We start from the raw sequence: 23,583 nt of genomic DNA on the forward strand, positions 1-23,583 counted from the left end.
AAGCCTAAGGAAATACACATATACTTTGGGCAGGATTTTTTTAAAAGGTGAACATACTGTGTGTGCTATTACTTAATCTAAAACAGAAGGACTCAATCTTCATACCAAATTATTTAAAGAAACTAACGTGTGGTAATTTTGTCTCTTGATCACACTCCACATTTATCAACATGATTTGCCCTGAAAAGAAATAACTGACTAACTCTCCAGACATTCATTAGACCTCATACTGTTTTGAAGAGACTTCAAACATTAAACTCTAACCTGCCTGGCCAAGAGGCGACTCCTGCTACTATGTGGGAAGGGCAGGGAGCCATCTAAGTTATGTTTATCCTGGATGGCTCCCACATCCCTTTGCATTTGAAAAGAGCTTTATAACCAAGACTTTGAGTACTCTGACTTGTTGCCACTGTCCTGTGTCCTCCACTGCTAGCAGCACCAGCTTACCTGTGTGGGGAGAAGGTGACATCCTAAGTCTCCCCTCCCAGCAGCAACAAAGTCAGATCACTAATGTGTTGATTAGAATGCTCTTTTCAAATGCAAAGGGTTGTGAGATCCCTAGTTGTGTTTCCCTTGTGCTATTGGCTGGGAGGCATTTTTCCTCCTGTGCTCTCAGTGGTCAGCTGCAGCATTTGAATGGTTCAACTTAAGTCTCAGTCAGCAGCCGAAAACTAGGACTATGCTTCAGGAAGTGATCTCATTCAGGGAATTCTTAGTTGCAAAATGCACTCCGCGCCTGCTTATTTTGAACCCTGACTTTAAGGAACAGCTGTTCAATAAAGTCCAGCCCTTATTCACAAAGTTATTATCATATTCCAAAAGAAAAGAACATTGGCCTTACCGGTAACTTTCTCCCACTGTTACAATCTCTACTTCACTGTCTGTTGAGGTAACATTGATTTCTTCATTGGCAGTGACTTGGGGGGTGGAGGATGCTTCGATCACCACCACATCTTCATCAATACTCCCTGAAAGGCAGAACGCAAAGGAAATAGAAGACTGAAACAAGTTGCATTAGATTTGAATTGCACAAGGTATTAACTATATCTGGTGCAAAATGGAGGCAATCAGTAAGTGTTGCAGAAGATGTAACTTACAAAAAGTAATAATACACCTCTTCTGCGCCAGTTACATTTAGTTTTAATAAGGCTGCAGCCACTTTCAGTGGTGCCTGGGAGCAGCTTTGGCCCAAAATAGACCAGGAACTATTTGATGGGTCAGAAGCAGATTAGAGCTACCGAATTTTTGTTCCCAGATCAGAGTAACTCAACATTGTTTAATTTATATCCTGCTTTTCTGTGAAGTTCAAGGAAAGACACATGGGAGATTGGAGCACAACCTCTCATCCAGGCACCAACTGGCTCAGTGTCAGCAAAATGCTTGCCTCATGTGCCTTCATACACAGGGAATCTGCAGCCCTTCAGATGATGCTGGACTTTCTCACTGGATCCAGACATAAGAAGATAAGATGACCCCTGCTTGACCAAGCCAAAGCCACATCTAGTACAGCTTCCTGTACTCACAGGAGCCAACCAGATGAGCCAACTGAGCAAGAGCAGGAGCAGGAGCAGGAGCACAAAAGCATCTTGTTGACCTGCAATTTCCAGCAAGCGGTATTTAGAGGCATTATGCCTCTGACAGTGAAGGCAAAATATAGCCATTGTGGCTGGTAGCATGGTCAGTGGTCATTAACATCACGGTCAATGGTCAGGAGTTGGAAGTCTAGAAATATCTGAATGGCTGCACGTTCCCCGCCACACAGTTTCAATGGAAAGCAGATAATTGAGAATGAATTTGTAACCTCGGAAACTGTATTTTATTTTCAAAGCTGTGACTAAGCATGCCCTGAAAAACATTTCTAATTCCTAAGCATGCCCCAGCACAGGAGGCTTTTACAAACTTTCCTGGATTGTGTCGTATTTCAGTTTAAACTCAAGAGTCACTGAACACGTAAAATAAAGCTTTGTCTTACAAGTGAAGTCAGGTCCTACAACTGTCTAATTTCTGCATGTACAAAGAGAGAAGCCATACAGTGGAAATGAATGGTCAGCAATACACACAACACATAGTTAAGCTATGGAATTTGCTATCTCAAGACGTAGCAACATAGATAGCTTTATAGGGGATCAGACAAATTCAGTGGCTGCTAGTCATGAGGATTGTGTATTACCTCCAGGATCAGACACACCGTACACAAAGAAATATTGGGAAATGATATGCCAGCCTATGCCTCTGAACTGATCAAGCAGAGAACTCTTCTTATGCTGAGGCATCCAAAAGATGAAACGCTATAGTAAGGTGCCTTTAACTACCCTCACATAGACTGAGTGCAAGTGCGTTGCAGTCATGACAAAAAAGTACCATTTCTAAATCCCTGCCCTCTAGAACAACAATCATGGAACCAACCAGAGGGGCAGCAGGAAGTCTGGATTTAATCTTAAGCAATGTAGAGGTGTTAGATACAAATGTTATTGAACTGACTGGAAACTGTGGCTATAGTGCTATCCAATTCAATATATATATGTAAATGGAACACTTTCCAAACAAAAACAAAACAATCAAATTTGACTTCAAAAGAGGTAACTGCTTTTCAGCTTCCTTTTCAGCAAACTCAAGAGGATCAAAACTCTCCAAAAAAGATTGGGAGTTGTTTAGAATCACAACATGAGAAGCTCAGCTGGAACATACACCAGATAAAGAAAGGTACACACACACGCGCGCGCATGCGTGTGTGTAAAAATATAAGATATAGAGGAAAAACAGAGGAGGAATTGAGAAAGAAACAGTTTATTAAGTATAGAACTGGACCATACAAATGAGTAAGAACTGAAATAGGGATGTATGTGTATTATTTGTTCTGTGTGTGTAGTTATATCTTTTTGTAAGTTTGTCCTGTGAGTGACGTCTGTGTTGGTGTTGGTATAATAACCTAATAAAAGCATTTTAAAAATTAAAAAAGAAAGAAAAGAAAAACAGATAAAGAAAGGCACCACTAAAGCCTAGAGGATGCTAGTGTCCTTAACAAGCAAAGAAACTATTAGAGACATGAGGGCTTCCTTTAGAAAATGGAAGTCTTGTCCAAACGAGGCGAACAAAAAGGAACACAACCTTTGGAAAAATAAATGCAAGCAGACGATATAGGATGCTGAAAAAGAATTTGAGGATCACACTGCTAAAAACATTAAGACCAGCAACAACAACAAATATTTAAATAGTTGCAGGGAACCAGGGAGGAAGGTGGACACTTTCAACGCCAATGGAGTCAAAAGTCTGATCTAGCAGTCTCTCTTTGTGCTTTTAAGCCAAGACTGGCTGAAAACCCTATACTGTACAGAAATTATTCCCATGAAAGAGTTTGGTCATTTGTGGTCCCTTGTGGATGGGTTACCACTGTGAGTTTTGAAAGAGGGAACATCAGCCATGAGTGGGAGAGTTAATATCTGCATCCCAATTGCTGATTCATACAGTTTTCATGTCTCTGTTTCATAGTAACAACTTCTTGCATCTTAAAGACTAACAGATCTACTGTTAAAACGAAGTTTTAATGGACTAGAGTCCATTTCATCAGGTGCATCAAGAGTTATCCTCAGTGGACAGCTATATACAGGAGCAAAGATGTATATACACGTACGCAATGCTTTTTTGATTAGAAAAAAAATGTGCTGGTACTCACCATGAGTTGTTACAGTAAGTGCCACACTTTTAACCTTGGGGTGGGGAGGCACTGGTACTGTATACCCTTGGGTACCCCCAGGGAAAAAAGCACTGCACGTACCTGCCAAATGAAAGTAAACCTTTGTGCATCTGATGAAGTGGACTCTATTCCACAAAAGTTTAGGTACAATACAAAGAGATCTAAGGTACTATCAATTCTTTGTTGTGTGCATTTAATTCATATCCTATTATTCATATTTTACAAAAAACCTCCATGGGATCTTCCTGCTGATATGAAAAAGCATATTTACAATGACTGTCCACCCAAAGATGAGAAATATCAAAAACAAATGGGCTCACTGGATACATGCATCAACTTTTGTTCCAGTCATGTGGAGTCGTTTCACAACTTTGTCAGCAAGAGACAAAGAGAGACACCTAAACGAAGGCAGCAGGAGTGTGCAGGTAGAACACAACAACGCATGGAGCAACTTCTTATGGAAGGGGCAGAACCTCCACCCCATCAACTCAGGAGTCTTTTGCAGGCAGTGTTCACACACTTTCAAAACCACAGGTGAACTGGTACTTTCACAGGTGCCACACAATATTTGTTCTGAACTTGTAAGAATTTTACTTTTTCTTATAAACTACTTAGAAGTTATGTTACAATCAAATGGTATATAAATTTTGTTAAATAAAAATAAATAGCAGCAAGAAACATGCTTCAAAAATAAAATGATGGTTTAGATTAATCCTCCTATTCATAAAGATGTGAGTGGTACACTAGCTTCGAGACAGAGCCACTGAAAAGTTGAAATAAGGGGACTTCAGAACACTGATGCAGTGTAGGGAACAAATATTGCTGAAATGGCCAATTTATATGCTAGTATGGGCCAGCCTACTTCAACAAAGTTAGGTAAAAGGCACAGGTAAAGGACCCCTGGATGGTTAAGTCCAGTTGAATTAGACTATGGGGTATGGCACTCATCTCTGCTTTCAGGCCGAGGGGAAGAGTGTTTGTCCAGACAGCTTCTCTGGGTTATGTGGCCAACATAACTAAACCACTTCTGGTATATAGAACACCATGACAAGTGCCAGATTGCACAGATTTACTTTTCCGCCGCAGCGGTACCTATTTATTTACTCGCAGTGGTATGCTTTAGAACTGCTAGGTTGGCAGGAGCTGGGACAGGAGCTCACCCTGTTGTGTGGATTCGAACTGCCGACTTTACAATCGGCAAGCCCAAGAGGTGGTCTAAACCACAGGGCCACATGCGTCCCTAAACAAAGTTAATGGAAAATTGGTGTATTACATCCATACATCATGGGCTCATTTTACTCTCATTCATGGAATGTTTCTACAGACTATAGTACAGCAAAGGCTAGTAGAAAGTGGGCAGTCACAAGAGTAACCTATGCTGCATTTTTAGAAACAATACTGCATGGGCTTAGCATGTTGTGTGAACCAGGCCATTGTGGTTCTGATTATACTGGAGATCAGGGATGGACACAGGAGATTATGTTCTTTTGGCTACTTGCAACCCTGTGACATTCTGTCTATGCTGACTATGTGACACTTCTAGGGTTATCAGAAGTTTGAAACAAGACTGTTAAAAGTGTGTCTCTTTGCCTGTGCTCACACCTAATTCATGGTACATGCAAGAGATGTTCTGCAAGAGGTACATAACTGTTTGAAGACCCTATAGATTAAGGGAAATGGACTGGACCCAGGCCAACGCTCACCCTTCTGAGATGGTGTGTGTGTGTGTGTGTGTGTGTGTGTGTGTGTGTGTGTGAAGTGGGAGGTTGACTGCTGTAGTAATGGGACTTGTTGGCAGGCCCCTTGGGGCAACTAAAAATTTGGCACACCAACTCGCGCTTGTTCTCATAGAAGCCTTTTGCTGAAATCAGGCAAAGTCTCTTCCCTCCCAAGTCTGAGTCACTTTGCCCAGCCGTGGGACTAGAACCCAAGAATCTGGGCTCCAATCATCTCCAAAATCCCAGCACCCCAGTAAATGGATGGCTGGATCCCACATAGAAACATATGAACCACCTGCTACTGAATCAGAGTTCTGGTCCATCTGGCCAACATTGCCTTCCTGACCAGCAGTGGCTCTCCAAAGTCTCTTGCCCCGCAGCCCTGAGAGCCTTTAGCTGAAATCCCTGCAGCCTGAACTGAGAATCCTCCACTCACAAAGTGCATGCACTATGTCTTAGCTATGGGCCCTCCAGCTAAGCAACCAGAGCTGCAGATACAGTGGTACCTCGCAAGACGAATGCCTCGCAAGACAAAAAACTCGCTAGACGAAAGGTTTTTCCGTTTGCGAGTTGCCTCGCAAGACGAATTTCCCTATGGGCTTGCTTCGCAAGACGAAAACGTCTCGCGACTTTGTTTCCTTTGTCTAAATAATAATTCGCAAGACGAAAAATTCGCTAGACGGCAAAACTTGCGGAACGAATTAATTTCGTCTTGCGGGGCACCACTGTAAACTATTTGAAAAACTCTATGAAGAGGAGCAGGATAACACAGTTATTTGACAGCAAGGTGGTTTTACCTGAAGGAACAGCAGTACTGTTTGGGTGGTTATCGCCAGTTGACACAAAGATATCTTCCTCTCCTTCAGTGGATGAGCTGGAAGACGAATCACTACTGATGTCATTCTCACTAGAACTGCTGGAGCTGGGCAGCAGAGCATACTTCCGCCGAGCCAATACCTCCCTTTTCTTCCGCTGCATTAAAATCCGCTCTTTTTGGTTTTGCGTCCGCTGGGAGGAGCTGGTTTTCACAAACCGCTTCCTATAAGGGAGCCTCCTCAGAGTACTGCTGCTATGGAAACAGGGCCTTTTCATCAAGAGCCCTGGAACAGACTCTGTCTCTGTTCGGGGCCACTTTTGGGGCCGAGTACCATGAGTTCTGCTTGAAGCATTCAACACCGGCCGAGCATGCCTCACGGGGGCCGCCTCCTTGTCCTCCTCCTCAGACGTTACCGTGTCCGAGTCTCCAAAATGCAAACTAGATGAAGGTGAAGAGACACAGTCACTAAAAGATGAGTCATTGTCTTCGCTTTGCGTATCGAGGCGCTGCCTTAACCCTAAAACCCGGGGGTTCTCTTTTCCGCCACAGTTCTGAGCATAGGAAGGACCAGCCTGCTGGTTTTTACGCTTCTTGCGCATGACTATGGTTTCTTGCTCCGGGCGATTTCCGTTGAGGTCCTTCTGCTTCTGAGAGTCACCACAAAGGTGAGAGAATTCATCCCCGACTTTGTTGGCAATCATCTCAACTTCTTCAGGGAAGCTTTTGGCTGCCTCAATGGGCTGAGGAGGGTTCAAAAGAATCCCTTTCAGGCTCTCCTGGCTCTTTGGTGCACCAGAAGAAACGTCACTCTTCATATCCGCTTCGAGGGTATAGACTGTATTACATTTAGGAGTCCATTGAGACATGGGAAAACGGCTGGGAGGGCCTGGCAGAAATAAAAATAGAAATATTAGAATAATGAACAATGCAAACACCAGCTGTCAGAAGAACTTCCCAATAACTAAATAATTCATTTATTCCCCTCCGTAAGTTGCAGGAAAGTCTGTGGAAATCCAGTGTTTGGCATCTACCCTCACAGGAAGTCATGCTGTGTTTTAAAACTCTACACTTTACAAGCTTTTGAAACTAACCGGGCGCCAGCAGCGCCCCCTAGCAACCAAGTGGAGATTTCTGGTTGCAGGAAAGGCAACTTGAAATCTCCACCACTCACAAAAGCTGAAAAGCTGTTAGCAGTTATTGAGCTTCTGGCATTCCCTTGTTACTCCTCATCAAGCCTTTTGCATAAGTAAACAAGTAAGCTCCTCTTTCACCATCCCAGAAACAATGCCATTTGGAAGGCTGTAGCAGCTACTTTTTCAGCCCCACCCAGCCCCAGCCCCCCTCCAGAGCAGCCTGTTTTTAAGCCTTTGCCTGTTTTTAATACAGGTTTCAGCTTCGCTTTAGGTTTCTGATGAATAGGAGAGGGATGGATTGGTACTACCGGAGACATACTGCTCAAAAGTAACAAATTAGGTTGCAATCCCATTTGCCTGTGTGGGTTAAACCACAGAGCCTAGAACTTGCCGATCAGAATGTTGGCGGTTCGAATCCCCATGACGGGGTGAGCTCCAGTTGCTCGGTCCCTGCCAGCCTAGAAGTTCGAAAGCACATCAAGTGCTAGTAGATAAATAGGGACCGCTCCAGCGGGAAGGTAAACGGTGTTTCCATGCGCTGCTCTGGTTCTCCAGAAGCAGCTTAGTCCTGCTGTCCACAGGACCCAGAAGCTGTACACCGGCTCCCTCGGCCAATAAAACGAGATGAGCGCCGCAAACCCAGAGTTGGCCACGACAGGACCTAATGGTCAGGGTCCCTTTACCTTTAAGCCCTTTTGAATTCAGTAGGAACTATTTCTGTGTAGAAATGGTTAGGATTGTGTCTGTCTTTCAAGAATTTTGATGTAATAGAATAGACAGTTTCTTGCCTTTTAGTATTTTTCTTATTCACTGTTAGTGGCTTGGCAAAGGGGGCTTTATGGTGGGGAGTAGATACTTAAATCTCATTGATTTCAATGGGAGCATTTCAGCCTGATTCAGTACATGTTTTCAGTACATATTTTCTCTGAAGTAATTTCCTGTTTATTAAATAGAATTTACTCTCAAAAAATCCTGTGATAAGGATTACAGCCCTAAGCATGTCCTTGACTCTTGCCCATTGAAAACAGCACAACCAAAAAGTACTTAACTTTAGCTGGATGGTGCCCAGGAACTAGAATGTTCTCTTATCCTATATAGTATCATAGTTCATTTAGCATTTACCGGTAATTGCTGTGTTATTGTAAATGAGATCACCACATTCTGTGAGAATGAGCATTAGTACACCTGTTCTGTTGGAAAAACTGAAATACCTTGCAGCTAGTTGTTTTCTTTCTCAAGAAAATGGTGTGGAAGATGTAGTTTTGGTTTTTAAATACTGTAATTAATTTCCAGGTCCGTAATTTTCTATGCCATTGTAATCTTTGGTTTCTCGATGCATTATTCTGGGCATGAACGAAGCCCAAAAAAGATGCTTGCATTTCTCTTTATTTTAAAATGATTTTTTTTAAGTACATAAAAAAAATCATCTGTAAAAAAAATTATATCAACATTCTACACAATGCGTCTCAATAGATATATCATTGGTTTACCTACACAGTTTCATTTTGTGACATTTCCTGAAGGCTCCAAGATGTAATAAATATTATAAGAGGGCAATTGGGTGTGGTGGCTTTTTTCAAATCCCATGTCATTTTCCAAACAAGGAGCTTCTGAATGAAGCACTGGAAATCACTATTTCATTGTGAAATGTCTCAAAGAATATGAAATGACGACAGCTGATCCTGAGCACCCTAAGATGTAGTGTGAAGCTTTTTAGTATAAATAGTTCATATTTTAAGATGCATTGTTTATACTGGGATAGCCTTAGACTATACTTATCATCTTCCTACCTGTTTGCCTTGCCAGTGTAAAAATAACAAAATAAACATATGAATGTGGGTTGCAGGAAAGGCTTTCATGTATTCAATATAATACCAGTTTTCATATTTATTTTATAAAATCTCAAGTATAAAACTGGACTTCTCTAACCCTAGCTTTCATTGCAGTTTGAAGAAATCTAGCTAGTCATAGAATCATAGTTGGAAGGGACACAAAGGGTCATGTAGTCCAAACCCCTTGCAATGTCAGACGTGTGTGTGTGTGTGTGTGTGTGTGTGTGTGTGTGAAGCTGGTACAATTGAATGCCTGCAATTTATGAAGAACTGCAATGTGGTGGGGGTTATTTCTTTAACCCAGTAGTGTAGCTCCAGTGGTTCAAGGAAGAGGTGTGGGTGTAACTTAACAGCCTTTGAGTGTGTTCAGAAAGCAGTACAAAAATCAAACTGAACAAAAAATGGCAACTAGCCATTGTGTTTTTGCACCTGCAACCTAGGTTTCCAGGAGCCATGTGGCGAATAGCTTTTCTAACCCAGTTTCTAATACTGCTTGCAACAACCCACAAATAGCCGTGTCTCAAATAAAATGGAGCAGAAGTAGAAGACATACCCAGGGAGATGACTGGATCAGAAAAGGTTTAACAAGAATTTAAGTTACCTCGTTGGAAGATATTAATTATTAGAAAGGCAAAATAATAAAATCCAAGCTATATTAAAATGTTATTTGTTAGAAAAGCAGCAGTATTCCCTTTCACATAGTTCTAAAATCTTGCAGACAAGGACTAGCGTCTGATGAGCTTTAAAGGATACCAGGACTACTTTCTCAACCGAGTGCAGATAATCTGTGGAACTTCCTGCAATCACAGGAAACATTGATCCAGAGTGCAACTAAGTTGTGCATTTTTTGAGAGAGAATTTGGACTTGTTTGTTTGAAAACAAAATATATGCAGGGAGAGGAATGAAGATTTAAGAGAGCTGCGGTTTGCTATCAAGTGCTCACCTCCCTCTCACCCTCAGTTTTGAAAAACACAGATGCACACTTCACTGCTTTGCCATTTAATAGCATTTGTACACACATTTCCAAGTTTTAGCAATAATCATGTGACCTGGAAGCTTGCTATTTATTTTTATCTATTTTGAAAGTGTTTGGCATCTGTGAAAAGGATCTAGGAGTCTTGGTTGACCACAAACTTGACATGAGCCAACAGTGTGACGCGGCAGCTAAAAAAGCCAATGCAATTCTGGGCCTCATCAATAGGAGTATAGCATCTAGATCAAGGGAAGTAATAGTGCCACTGTATTCTGCTCTGGTCAGACCTCACCTGGAGTACTGTGTCCAGTTCTGGGCACCACAGTTCAAGAAGGACACTGACAAACTGGAACGTGTCCAGAGGAGGGCAACCAAAATGGTCAAAGGCCTGGAAATGATGCCTTATGAGGAACGGCTAAGGGAGCTGGGCATGTTTAGCCTGGAGAAGAGGAGGTTAAGGGGTGATATGATAGCCATGTTCAAATATATAAAAGGATGTCACATAGAGGAGGGAGAAAGGCTGTTTTCTGCTGCTCCAGAGAAGCGGACACGGAGCAATGGATCCAAACTACAAGAAAGAAGATTCCACCTAAACATTAGGAAGAACTTCCTGACAGTAAGAGCTGTTCGACAGTGGAATTTGCTGCCAAGGAGTGTGGTGGAGTCTCCTTCTTTGGAGGTCTTTAAGCAGAGGCTTGACAACCATATGTCAGGAGTGCTCTGATGGTGTTTCCTGCTTGGCAGGGGGTTGGACTCGATGGCCCTTGTGGTCTCTTCCAACTCTATGATTCTATGATTCTATGATTCTATGAAAGCTCAGAATCTGAGAATTCTGACTTAACCATTCTGTATTGTCTTCAAGAGGAGAACCAGCTGAGGTCAAGAAGCTATGCAGGGTCTGTCTAGGATGCTGTGCTTTAAACACCCTTGCTCTCAAGATAACGAATGCTTCTGCTGTTGCTCATCACTTTCCCAATTAGTAGCTGATAGTTTAATAGCCTCTCAGAACCTGGGCAACAGCAGAGAGAACTGGAGAGCACGAAATAACAAATTTGCACGTTGCAACTGCTGTGAAAACTGGGAGGGCTAGCAAACTCTAATTCACTAAGCAATTAGGTTCTGACTATGTTAACAAGTTACCTTCATTTCTTATGCCCTTGCTGGGATTTTGTCAGCTTGAACAAAAGTTTCCCTGCAACCAAAAACACCCCACTCCTGTGAAACATATTCTCTTCTTGCAGCTATACGACAAGGAAGCCTTTGCCAACCTGGTGCTCTCCTGGGCTTCGTAGGGCTCTACTGGTTAGGCCTGATGGCAGTGTTAGAAACTGGGATAGGACTGCTAAGAGCCATGTGGCTCCTGGGACCTAGGTTGTGGGCGCCAAAACAAAATGTCTAGGTTTGTGTGTTGCTGCCCTGTTACCAGTCCAGGCACCCTCACAGCAAAATATAGATTTTTTTTTTTTAATGCTGCCAAGTGAATCGGGGTCTTCAGGGTATCTTTTGCTGCTGCTCTACCCCACCAAACACCTGATTCACCCGGCAGCGTGGCAGCAAAAAAAAAAAAAGGACACAACTTTTGCTGCAGGGCAAATCAAGTGCTGGACGGGGTAGTAAAAGACGCAGCCAAGCAGGTGGAGATGCTATGAACCAAGGGTATCTCCTGGACATCTCCATCCAGTTGAAAAGGCTGATTGCCAGACGCAAAATGCACCTGGCGCCTGACTAATTTTGGACCCTGCCTGATAGGAGTTGCAGTTCAAAATATCTGAAGGGCACCAGGTTGCAGAAGGCTGTCATGAGGGATCTGGTGTATTTGTCTTGGCTGTAAAAAAAAAAAGAGGAGGTGAAAGTACAGATGTAGCTCCATGTACATGTCCTTTCACATAAATGGCTCAATAAAGCTATGTGAACAGCTTCTTTTATGGCCAGGCATTTTCACATTCGAAAACTAAAGAGGGAGTGCAGAGAACTGTGTATTAACTAACAACACAATTGAAACTGGCCTCCAAGCAAACACAGTTCTAGGAGGCCGAAGCATGCTTATCAACAAGACAATGCTCCACGTTCCCCTAACATGCAGAAAACTGGCAGGGATGGCTGTGATTATTGCACTGCTTGACACAACCAGGAAAACTGCATGATGCTGGCTGTTTACAGACAAGCAAGGAAGGAAGAGCATTTTGAGAAAGAGCAGCACTAAAGGAACAAGGGAAATGCTGAGGCAGAGGCATAGCTGGGGGGTGGTGGAGGGCACTGGGCGGCACTTACCACACCCGAGCCCCGTGTCTCTCCTGGGAGTGACATGGTGGCTTGGGCGCCTGCAGGCTCTGCATGTGGCACTGCTGTGCTCAGGGACAAACTCCTACATAGGGGGACTTCTTCCTTTCTTTGTCAATGAACAGTGGGAGAATCATAATCAACCTTGGTGTTGCTATGTTTTATTTTGTACATTTCTACTTTACCTTGTCAACAGATTATTTCTAAGGTGGCTCACAAAATTGCAATACTTAAAAAAATACAAATATTAAATACATCATCACCATAAATGTTTAAGCAGCAGGGATGTAAAAATTACTTATTATTGCATCATTTATAATTTATTATCCATCTTTTCACAAAGGAGGTAAAGGCATCATTGTATATGGCTCTCCCACTCCACATTTTACCTTCCCAACAACCCTGTGAGGTAGCCTTGATCTGGTGAGATGAAAGACGGTGACTGGCCAGGTCAAAATCACCCAGTAAGCATCATGACTGAATGGGGATTCAAACACTGATATTTCAAGTCCTAGTCTACCACCCTAACCACTGTAAAAAGGTAAAGGGACTCCTGACCATTAGGTCCAGTTGCGGATGACTCTGGGGTTGCGGCGCTCATCTCACTTTATTGGCCGAGGGAGCCGGTGTACAGCTTCCGGGTCATGTGGCCAGCATGACTAAGCTGCTTCTGGCGAACCAGAGCAGCGCCGTTTACCTTCCTGCCAGAGCGGTACCTATTTATCTACTTGCACTTTGACGTGCTTTTGAACTGCTAGGTTGGCAGGAGACCACTGTACTAGACATCAAAGCAACACAACGAGTAGGCAGAACTAAGAACACCACAATCGTGGGCAGATGTGCAAGTAGCACTATTATTACCTGTTACTAGCGTATTCTGAGGACCTAAACCTCAGAAGCATTGAAAAACAGTCACCACACCCTTGACCACAGTAGGTAGGGATTTCCAAAGGGTCACCCCTGACCAAAGGGTGGAAGGTTCATGTGGGACTAGGTGGCCCTCAAGACATTCTGGTCCTGAGCTGTGGGGCTTTTGTAAGTTAATGCCAACAGTCTTGACTTGAGCCCAAAACCACTGAAGGAGCCAGTGAACCTTTTCCAATACCCCCACCCCAATCTTCTAAACATCAGGAGCTGACTGAGCATGGCACTCCAGAGAACATCCTACATGATGTATGACAACTCTCCTAAGCAGACATAGAAACATACTCCACTCTGCAGCCAAGGCTCTCTTCTCTCTATCATGCCCCCTCCTATCAGCAGGGGTGGGAGACCTATTTCAGCCCCAAGGCCACATTCTCTCATGCATAACCTTCTGGAAGGCTGCTGCATATGAATGGTGGGCAGGGCACAAAAGCGGGTGTGGGCAGAACAATGGACATGGCTCTTCCCTTTATACCAGGGATGGGCAACTGATGGTCCTGCTTGCTGATCTACAACTCCCATTATCCCTGGCTGGGCTGATGGGAGTCCAACCACATATGGCTCCCAATCTTCCTTGCTTTATTCATTATGCTATATTCCAGGCAAGCAAAAGTCAGAGGTTTCTACACCTACCCACATTTCTCCATCCAGATAAGCATGAGGCATCATTACAGTTCAAAGACACATTTCAGCCAGGCAAAAGCACTCAAAGAGGACACAGAGCAAGGCCGGTGAGAGGTATGGTCTGGGTAGGCCACTCATTTTAAAGTGCTGGTATGAAAATTTTAGAGAACCAAATTGTATGAGGAAACCTACCTGAGCCCCAAGATCAGCTTTGGAGTTTAAGATCTGACTGGCAGATAATAGGGAAAGGGCCTTTACTCGGGGCAGTACAGATGCATAACTCCCTCCCTAGTGATATCTGTCAAACCCCTCTCTTGCCCACTTATTGTAAAGATCTTTCTGTTCAACAATGTATGATCCACCCCTTCCCAAACTGGGAAGCAGAGGTCTGGAGACTCATTCAATGATGTGAGGTGGCTGAGGCCCAGGAGAGTCTTGGATGCCAAACCATGCACATTGGCAGTGATACTGGGTGGTATCTGAGCTTTACTCAGAATAGACCCAGTGAAATTAATGAACATGAATCAGTGCCATTAATTTCAGGTCTACTTTGAGTAAAATGCTTTGGATGCCAAAGCAGAGAGTAAAAACACTGCAAAGTTAAATAACTAACACTGGGGACTATAAGAGGTATTGCATAAGCCATACTTGTAAGCCAGTTGTTAGCAAGGGTTCTTTACAGGTCTTTCCATGGGCAATGCCTCTGTAGAGATTCATTCCACAGAACAGCTGCAACCTCTAGAGCAGTACCATCCCCTAGTAGGACAAGGGATTACCCGGGGGGCAGTAAGAGGCAAGGGGGTGTCAGGGGGGTGCTGGAGGTAACTGAGGCCACATCTGTCATCTCTCTATTTTACTTCAGAGTTAACTCTATTCAAGTGTTGTATGCTGTACCAATTTCCAAACCTGTCTGAGCTAGAAGAGAAAAGTGGGATGTTGTTGACAGACAATGGAGTGTGCCTCTGGGGGTGAAGTCAAACTGCTGTAAGCACTGAAGTGACCTCTCTGGGATGCAAGCCCGGGCAGTATGTATGCAGGTACTGCCCAAACGACAAGACCCCCCCCTCTTGGCCTCACTGATGCGGTTCAAAGGAAAGCAGAGCAATATGTTTACAAGCTTTTTGTCACCATTTGGATATGCTGTTTAAGATATGTCTAAGTGATTTGGGGGATCTTCTTTTGATAGAAATTCCATATTAGAAATCCATTTTCAAATATATTAAGAAAGTTGCAGTAGTGAAGAAAGAACTACCTGAGCTACAAAATGACTGAGCTGAAGCCAAAGTTTAAGAAATCATACAAGTTTTGGTTACAAAAGGAAATTTCTGATTGCTCTCTGTGCTATAGACAGAGGTTAAACTCCTTGCTGCATTTCCAACATGAACCTTGATAGAACACAGTTTAGTGCTGTTGTCCACCTTCTCCCCAAGCAAAGAAATGGACTTCCAGGTTACTAAATGTAGTGATTTAAGAAGACTCCCGCTATGCGAATTTAGACCAGAGAGTGGGAAACTGGTATAACTTCATCAAGCCCATCCGTTGCATTCAGAATTTATGGAACAGTGGAGGAGTTACTAAATGTGATAGCTAAAAAATGACTCTCAGACTTTTAAAAGCTGGTACACTGGATCAAGATAATCAATTTTGTTGAATTAATTAAACTAGTTCTAACTGGATTTTGAATAAATGTGCAATTAATTGTTACTGCATTGAATTTTATTGTGTTTTCATCTTCCTTAGTGGGTCATGCACACTGCTATTCTGAATAATGTTGTTTATATGGTAGGGAACACCGAGTTTATGGAACCAAGGGGGTGGTGGCCCCAAAACCACTGATCTATAAAGTTGCAAGGACTTGTGTGGGATAGACTCCTGCAATCAGCCCTGGCCAATGGCCATGCAATTCCAAGCCTTCAAGTATTACAGCTGTGCTGTGGAATGAACCCATAGAAAAGCAGTTTCTACAGCAGTGTAAAATACGTTAGGAAGGCACCGCATATTCATGCCACTGTGTGACGGGGAATACCTCCGAAAATTGATTCTGGAAACGGATTTTCCATTTTTTAAAAAGCTTATTTTAAAGGGCACCAATAACCAGAAATGAAAGGAAAATCTTACCATGAATTTCTATTCCCAGAGGTACCTGAAGGACAGCCCTTCCATCTGGGAAAACTCTTCTCTCTCACTGGTGAGAGGGGAACAGTCATCCCAGATGGAAGGGCTGTCCTTCAGGAGCCTCTGGGGAACATAGCTTTCTAACGGTATGGAAGAAATCAGCATACAACAAGAGTTAAAGATAAGGAAGAAGTGGCAGCATCTACCAAGGTTTCCATTTGAACCCAGACTTTTACAGTTTGTATTGCAGCAATTCAGAGTATCGGCCTAGTGCAGGGATGGGGAATACGTGGTCCTCCAGATGTTGCTGGACTGTAACTCACATCATCCCTGACCAATGGTCACATACTGGTTGGGACTGATGGGAGTTTGGAGTCAAGCATGTGGAGTGGCACAGGTTGCTCACATTATTGGTGCTAACGCCACAGATGAGGTTGATGCTCCCACTTCCTACACCCTCAACGGGCATCCTGAAGAGGAAGGGAAGTGGACTAATTGTTACTGACTAGCACCGCAGTAACTGGTGCTTCTATTGTGCTGTACAGTAGCTTGTTGCTGGGTAAGGGACAATATGATCAGGGTGGTGGAGTTGCACAATTGCTGCAAACTCTGTAGTGGGCAAGTAACAATCCCTGTGCTTGGGACTTCTGGCGGCATTCCTAGGATAGCACGGCTGGCTAAGTTCAGGATATTGAATGCAGATCACAACAATATCAGAGGCTCCATGTTGCCCATCTTGACTGCTCATTCAGACATAAAAACAGTTTTAATGGTTTGCCATCCCCCCACCCTTCCTATTGCCTTCTTCCTGTTTCAGGTTGGTGTGTTGGCTGCTATCCAACTAATGCTTTTATTAGTATTCATGAATAATCTGTTTTGCTCTGCTGTGTTATGTTTTTATTATACTGCTGTTTTTTAGGAGACTTGCCATGTCAACCCTGGTAGAAATGTGACGTGCACAATTTTGAATTTATTTTTTTTTTAAATTTAAGGACAGCCCAATTTTCTGATCTTACTGATACCCCAGTTGTTTTTCCCCTACTGCGATTCTAATAGTAGCAGTATTCAGAGTGGTATATTAACAAGTACTTTCATTAATGTACTGAAGACCAAGCACCACAGCAATCCTCATCAGTTCACATTGGAGAGAGCTGCTCATATATCACCAGGATTAGTTAGTAGCACTGCAACAAGAAATTCTGATTGATTAGATAGATAGATAGATAGATAGATAGATTGCCACAATGGAATGGCTAGGTGCCATTTTTGTTCATTTGTTTTTGTTTTGCAGTAAACTTCATTATCATCATCATCATCATCATTCCTTTCATTTCTATACCACTTTATATTTTAAAGAACAAATCTCAAAGCCATTTACAACACATCAAAACATCAAATAAAACAATCCAGAATAAAACAAAGTGAAGCTTCAATGACATATTTCAGATCCTTCTCTAAGTGACTTTTTGCTTTCCCCAGCCGCCATCCAGAGATTTTCACCTGGTCGCAATTGGACCTGTGCCAGTCGCAAAACATACCTGGGACCTGGCTAGGTTTGAACACTCCTATACAAACTATACCAGCCTTCCCCAAATATTTTGGGCAACAGGGGAAGAGGTGGGATATAAAAAAATATATAACAACTTCACTCAGCCCCAACAAAATCCAGATGAGCCAAAACATCTGGATAGTGGAAGGCTGGTCTATAGTCCTATATCTCCTGCTATGGACCCTTTAGGATCCTGGCGTGGTAGTGGGGGGGGGGGGAGAGAGAAGATTGCCACCAGCCGGTCCAGTTAGCATCAGGGGATCTCTTACTATCATGTGCAAGATACAGTGGTGCCTCGCAAGACGAAATTAATTCGTTCCGCGAGTTTTGTCGTCTTGCGATTTTTTTTCGTCTTACGAAGCACGGTGTCGGGAAAGCTTTGGAAAAGCTTCAAAAATCACCAAAGTCTTTAAAAACCTCAAAAAAGGCTACCACACCGCGTTCTATGAGTTGCTCCTCGAAGTCAAGTCGCAACTGTATTAACGGTGTTAAGAAAAAGGAAACAAACTTGCAAGACGTTTCCGTCTTGCGAAGCAAGCCCATAGGGAAAATCGTCTTGCGAAGCAGCTCAAAAAACAAAAAACCCTTTCGTCTAGCGAGTTTTTTGTCTTGCGAGGCATTCGTCTTGCGAGGTACCACTGTACAACTAGACTATCATGTAACCCGGGGAGGGGGGAGCTTACCACTTGGGAGATTCATTCACATGAATGACACCCCACTCAACTCTGTAAAGAGAGACACAATACATTAAGTCCTTATTAACATGATTTCCTCACCACTGTGACCCACCATTTCAGGACAGATCAGCTGGCATATAGCCAAAGTGTGTTTAACTAACAGCAGATCCACAACCAGACACTGAAGTTCTCTCATCCCACTCTACGCATATACGGTATATGTTTTGTATATAAACACAATGGTAGCTCTTGTACTTTTGCCCTTCATACTCTTCTCACCACCTTCACTCCCCCAATCGCATGTAAAAGTTGAACCTCAATTTACATTAAATTTACCTGCAACCTGCCTGGTAAACAGATTTCACAGTACAGTTAACAAGTGATTCCACAAAATATATACCCTGGGAGGACAACAAAGCTTGCCAAGGTTCAGAGTTGCCACATAACCCAACTTGCTACATGGGCTTTGACAATGTACAAAGATACCACCCGATATTTTATTTTGAGAGGGGAGGAGTTAAGATTGAAATGCTCTCATCCTCTCCCTATCCTACCACATTTAGATTTCTGATTCCCGCCCCGTTCCCATGCTGAAGTTGAGGCTTTCCATGTAGTCCAGACACTGACCCACCCCAGACCAGCTCAGATTCATCAGGGTAGGTCCACTGCTATTTGTTCAAATCAAATTTCAAGCATTAATAGAAGGGCTACACATTGATAAAATAAGGACTCCAGGTCACAAGAGTACTTTACTCCTCTCCAACCTGCAGACAAATTGTGAACAACATTTGGTTTGTTAATTTAGTATACCAATCATGGCACAAAAAAACCTTAAAACAAATTGCAGAGCAATCTTCAACCACTGCAAATATGGTCTTCCATCTTAGTCCTACTAGAACCCCATACAACCTCCCCAAGTCACAAATCCTGTTCTCCTTTTCTTCAGGCTCTCTTCACATCAGGGCCATATACTTAAGCTTTTACTGTCCATTCATCTGAAGTCCAATGCCACATCCCTACTCCGTTTCAGAATCCATACTCCATTCACAACCAAACACCTAAGTAGGGGAAGAGAGTCCACTCTGAACATGTGACAGAAATAAAAGGGGCTGTGTTGAAAGTGTGTTAAGAGATAATGAATCCACATTAAGGCACCCTGGGCATATTTTCTCTAGGGATAGCATACAGCAAGTGATCACCCTAAGTCTTGCCCTTGGGTCATTCCATATCAAGTGATGCATTTTTTTCTCTCATGTCATCTGATTTTTGTCATATTTTGTACACTTGTTGAATGATCAAAACTAAGTTTAAATCTTTTTTTAAAATCTCATCCTGTTTTTGAATTATGAGGGTTTGAAATTTCAAAAAATGGCAATTTTGGCCTTGAGGGACTACACAAAAACCTTTAAAATTTCTTCAAAACTTCATGGGCTTTAATGTGATATGTCGCATGATAGGCTTACTTTAAATTTTAAAGTTAAGTTACAAAATTGTAAATTTTAAAAGGTGATTAAAAATCAATATGATTAAAAATTTCCAAAAATTGTATTTAATATTTCTAAGAGCTACCTGCAAAATTTCATATTGGTATCTCAATGGGATCACATTAAAAAATGTTTTGTACATACATGTCTGCCTTATGGGGTTCTATTCAGGATAAATTTGTCTTCTTGGAGTAAAATATAACAGAATAAACAAGATTTCAAACTATGATATCAGCTACTTCAGGCATTTCTTTAGAAAGCTATTCAGTTAAAAGGTATCTGAAAACTAATCAAGTTTTTCTTTTAAAAATGTGTTCCAAAGAGGAGTGATAGCTTGTTGTTGCATGATAGAATTAACACTTTAAAAGAATTCTTCTGAGTGCTTCATTTCATGAGCATTACAACAAAATACATGGAGGGTATATATCCAATGAAAATGCTGTATTGAAACTTTTGAATAGTTTTTTTATTAAATAAGAAATAAATGCTTCTGATCAAGCAGAAATGTCAAATGAAGAGAGGCATTTATCCTGCTAAACACACTCATTCGTTTGAATGAATGACAGACTAACAGACTTATGTAGTGATCCCATACACACTCAGAAACAAGCACTAGTGACTTCCAACAGGTATTTCCACAAGTAAACCTGCACAGAATTGAGCTGCATGCATGTTTTGTTTGCTTCAGCCACTTCCAAGCAGATTCCCTCTTGCCACCTTTTTATGCCATCATATTCTGTTACCTTTGCAACTCATCTCCCCATTCCAACCACATTCTGGCTGTTAAGTTTCTAAAGGCAGAGGACTGCCTTTTGTTTGGGTTCCCATATAAAGAGCCATGTGCACCGATGGTGCTCTATTATCAATCAATCAATCATCACACGTCATTATGGAAATGACATAAAAGACAATCATCCAGGACCCATTTCTAAAGCTGCATTTCGTTTCTTCACCCTCCACTTCCAGCTTCCCCCCCCCCTTAAGGGGCTGCAAGGGGAGGGGCTGCTGTGGCCCTTACAAATCCCCCTCTTTCCACGCCCCTCTAACACATGCAGTAAAAGAGTCTAAATTTAGATTCTTAACTTCTCAATGCAGGCACTTGCAGTTTTTTTTACTCATATCGCCGGCGTTCACCAGACCCTCGAGGGGGGTGGACCAGGGCATAGTATGATCACCAATAATTCCATTTCTTTATCCGAGATCACACAGGCCCAGCGCGGGGAGAAGGAAAGCGAGGCGCAAGAGGCCGGCCAAGCCCGAGCTGCCCATATTTTGCCCTCCCTCCTACCCCACAAGCTCTCACGCTGCGTGGAGCTGCCACCCTTCCGTCTCCCCCCACCCAGCCAACCCAAACTGTACGCCTCTCGGGACAGAGATCTCCCGGGAAGGCGGACGGCGCTGCACCAGTCGGGGCCCTCAGCCCACCGCCGCCTATTCCTCTGCGGTCTCCCACCTTCCCTTCCGCCGTGAAGCGGGAGGAAGCGAGCGGAGGCGGCGGCGGCGGCGGGCAGCCCCGGCCCAGGGGAGCCCCACACGCAGGGCGGCCTTTGGCCCTCCTCCCACTCCCGGGGCCCACGGAAGCCTCCGGCGCGTACCTTGAGGGCGCTGAGGGGGGCGAGGGCGAAGCGGCCTAGCCCGGCCCAGCTGGCGCCGGACCCTCCTCACGGCTCCGCTCGGCGCGACGTCCTTCCTCTCGCCCGGTCCCCTCCTTCCCTCCCCGGTTCGGGGCCGAGGGCGCAGCCCCGAGCGGGGGCAGTTGGCTTTGCTGCGCGGCCCCCGCCCCCCGGTCCTGCTTCTCCTGCCGCCGCCACCTCCCTCGTCTCCTTCTTCTGCTTCTTCTTCTCCTCTGCCAGCCGCTCCCTCCCTCTCCCTTTCCCCCTCTCTCTCTCCCTCCGCGGACGCAAAAGCGCGACACTCGGCGGCGCTTTACGGCAAAGCCGCCAAGCGCCACCGGGCAGCTGCCTAAAGAGGGCGCGAGGCTCTGCTCGCAGCGCGCACTTCGGGAGTGCGATGGGCGACTCCACGTGCGGGTGCAGGGCGGGGAAAGACAGGGAGGGGTGGTTGGTGGTGGGGGTTGTTTAGTTTTAAATAAGCCTAGTTAAAGGATGGTGGTCTTGTTTATTTTGATGAGTTAAATCAAAAGGGAACCCTGACAAGATCCTTATTTCATCAGCCAACCTGCGCCCGCAGGCGGAAGGCCACGCTCTCCTCGAGCAAACATCGAAGCAGCGGAATGAATGCTGGGTTTTGTTGCGTGAGCGTTTTTAAAACGACTGAATAAACGCAAAACCTATTTGCCACCACTTTCTACGCCCGCACATGGAGTCCAGCCGAGGCATAATAGCGAGCCGGAAGTGTTTGTGGGGAAAGCCGTTAAGATTGCAGCCGCTTTGTCATCACCAGAGAGACGCACTAACGTTCCTCTCCATCCCCCTCCCCCGCTGCCGCTCCTATCTCCGCTGTTCCTCACTATGGGCGGCGCGCCACCTACTGGCCGGAGGACTACGCAGCGCCTTGCTGCAGAGGCTCAGCCTGCAGGAAGGGATCCTGTTTGCGCCTCGTTGCTGCTGCAGGACTGCGAAATGGGTGGCGATGGGCCATTGTAGCGTCCCTCTGGCCGCCCCACACGCTTCTCAGAGCCGGCTTCCCAGCAGCGAGCTGCCTTGGGTCCATGAATGGGTCTTGCTGGTAGCCCCCCGACCAAAGCAGCCTCGGCTTTCCTCCAGATGCGGGGCGGAGTAATGCTACCTAACCCACCTCGCAGGGTTGTTGTGACGGTCCCAAACGATCAAAGAATCGTGGAGTTGGAAGGGGCCACCAGGGTCATCTAGTCCGACCCCCCTGCAATGCAGGAACCTTCTGCGCAGGCTGAGGAAGCCATTTGCAGACTTAACATGAACCCCTGAAATAAGTCGAGTCGACAGGTTCTGACAGCTGGATGCTAGAAGGGTCTCCCAAGTCCACAAAGCGTCCGCCACAATGGAAATGTTATTTTCTAAGACGCCTCAAAACCCTTCGGGGATTTGGATCGAGAGGGCTGCAGCCCTGCGCTGCCTCTGGGGGGCAAAGAAAAATGAAAGTATTCCCAAGTTTCAAAACTAAGGAATTAAAATGAGTCGAAAGCGGGCCCGTAGAGGGGAAAAGAGGGACGTGTAGAAACTACGAATTTCTATTTTAAATTTTAACTGCTAATTTTGGAACTAGGCAACTTAATAACCTGCACTTCCATTATCCCCACGTACCAAAGCTTTCCCCCCGACTGCGTAGCCTTTTCGCACAGGGCTCCATGGAGGAGTTGGGCACAGCTAAACCTGCAGAGAGGAGTCCGAAATCCGCGTCGGTTTGCGCCACTTCAACTGCCAGCTTTCCCCCGAAGAATCCTGGGCGTTGTAGTTCGTTGCGTGTCCGGTGAACTGAGTTCTTCCAAACCCCGCACAGAACGAACCATGACAACAGCTCATCCAACTGTGCATACTGAGAAAAATGCGCAACCTTTCTTGCAACCCTAATTCCCACCCCACGTCTGCTCTGAAGCACTAGTGAATTTAGAGGGGGTTACTCCCAGGAACTGGAGTTAGGATTTCCACTTTAGAGTTTTTTGTTTTTTTAAAAAATGCTTTATTGGTTGTGTTTTTTTAAAAACAAACCCATAACAAAACAGAAAACCAGATCAAACAGTATATAACGATCAACAAAAAAATCCAAAATTAACACTCCTTGCATACCAAAAAGAAATACACAAAATTAAGTTCATCCTTTACT

At 44.2% G+C, this 23,583-nt stretch overlaps 1 protein-coding gene across 5 annotated transcripts in view; it reads right to left on the minus strand.

Moving 5' to 3' along the window:
- RNF111 (ring finger protein 111) overlaps positions 1 to 23,209 on the minus strand; it is a 52,236-nt gene extending 29,027 nt beyond the window's left edge. For 3 of the 5 annotated variants that reach the window (XM_077919100.1, XM_028705742.2, XM_028705741.2), the window contains exons 1-3: positions 23,064 to 23,208; positions 6,210 to 7,115; positions 842 to 968 (exon numbers count right to left, since the gene is read on the minus strand). In XM_077919100.1, the coding sequence (XP_077775226.1) occupies positions 842 to 968; positions 6,210 to 7,115; positions 23,064 to 23,109 (1,079 nt within the window). In that variant the 5' untranslated portion in view covers positions 23,110 to 23,208. Of the gene's footprint in view, positions 1 to 841; positions 969 to 6,209; positions 7,116 to 21,416; positions 21,689 to 23,063 lie in introns of those variants that run through there. The other 2 variants (XM_028705744.2, XM_077919101.1) reach the window with 2 other exon arrangements.
- Positions 23,210 to 23,583: the final 374 nt, after the last annotated feature.

The sequence above is a fragment of the Podarcis muralis genome, chromosome 14 (genome assembly GCF_964188315.1).
Source record: "Podarcis muralis chromosome 14, rPodMur119.hap1.1, whole genome shotgun sequence".
In the NCBI taxonomy this organism is placed as follows: domain Eukaryota; kingdom Metazoa; phylum Chordata; class Lepidosauria; order Squamata; family Lacertidae; genus Podarcis; species Podarcis muralis.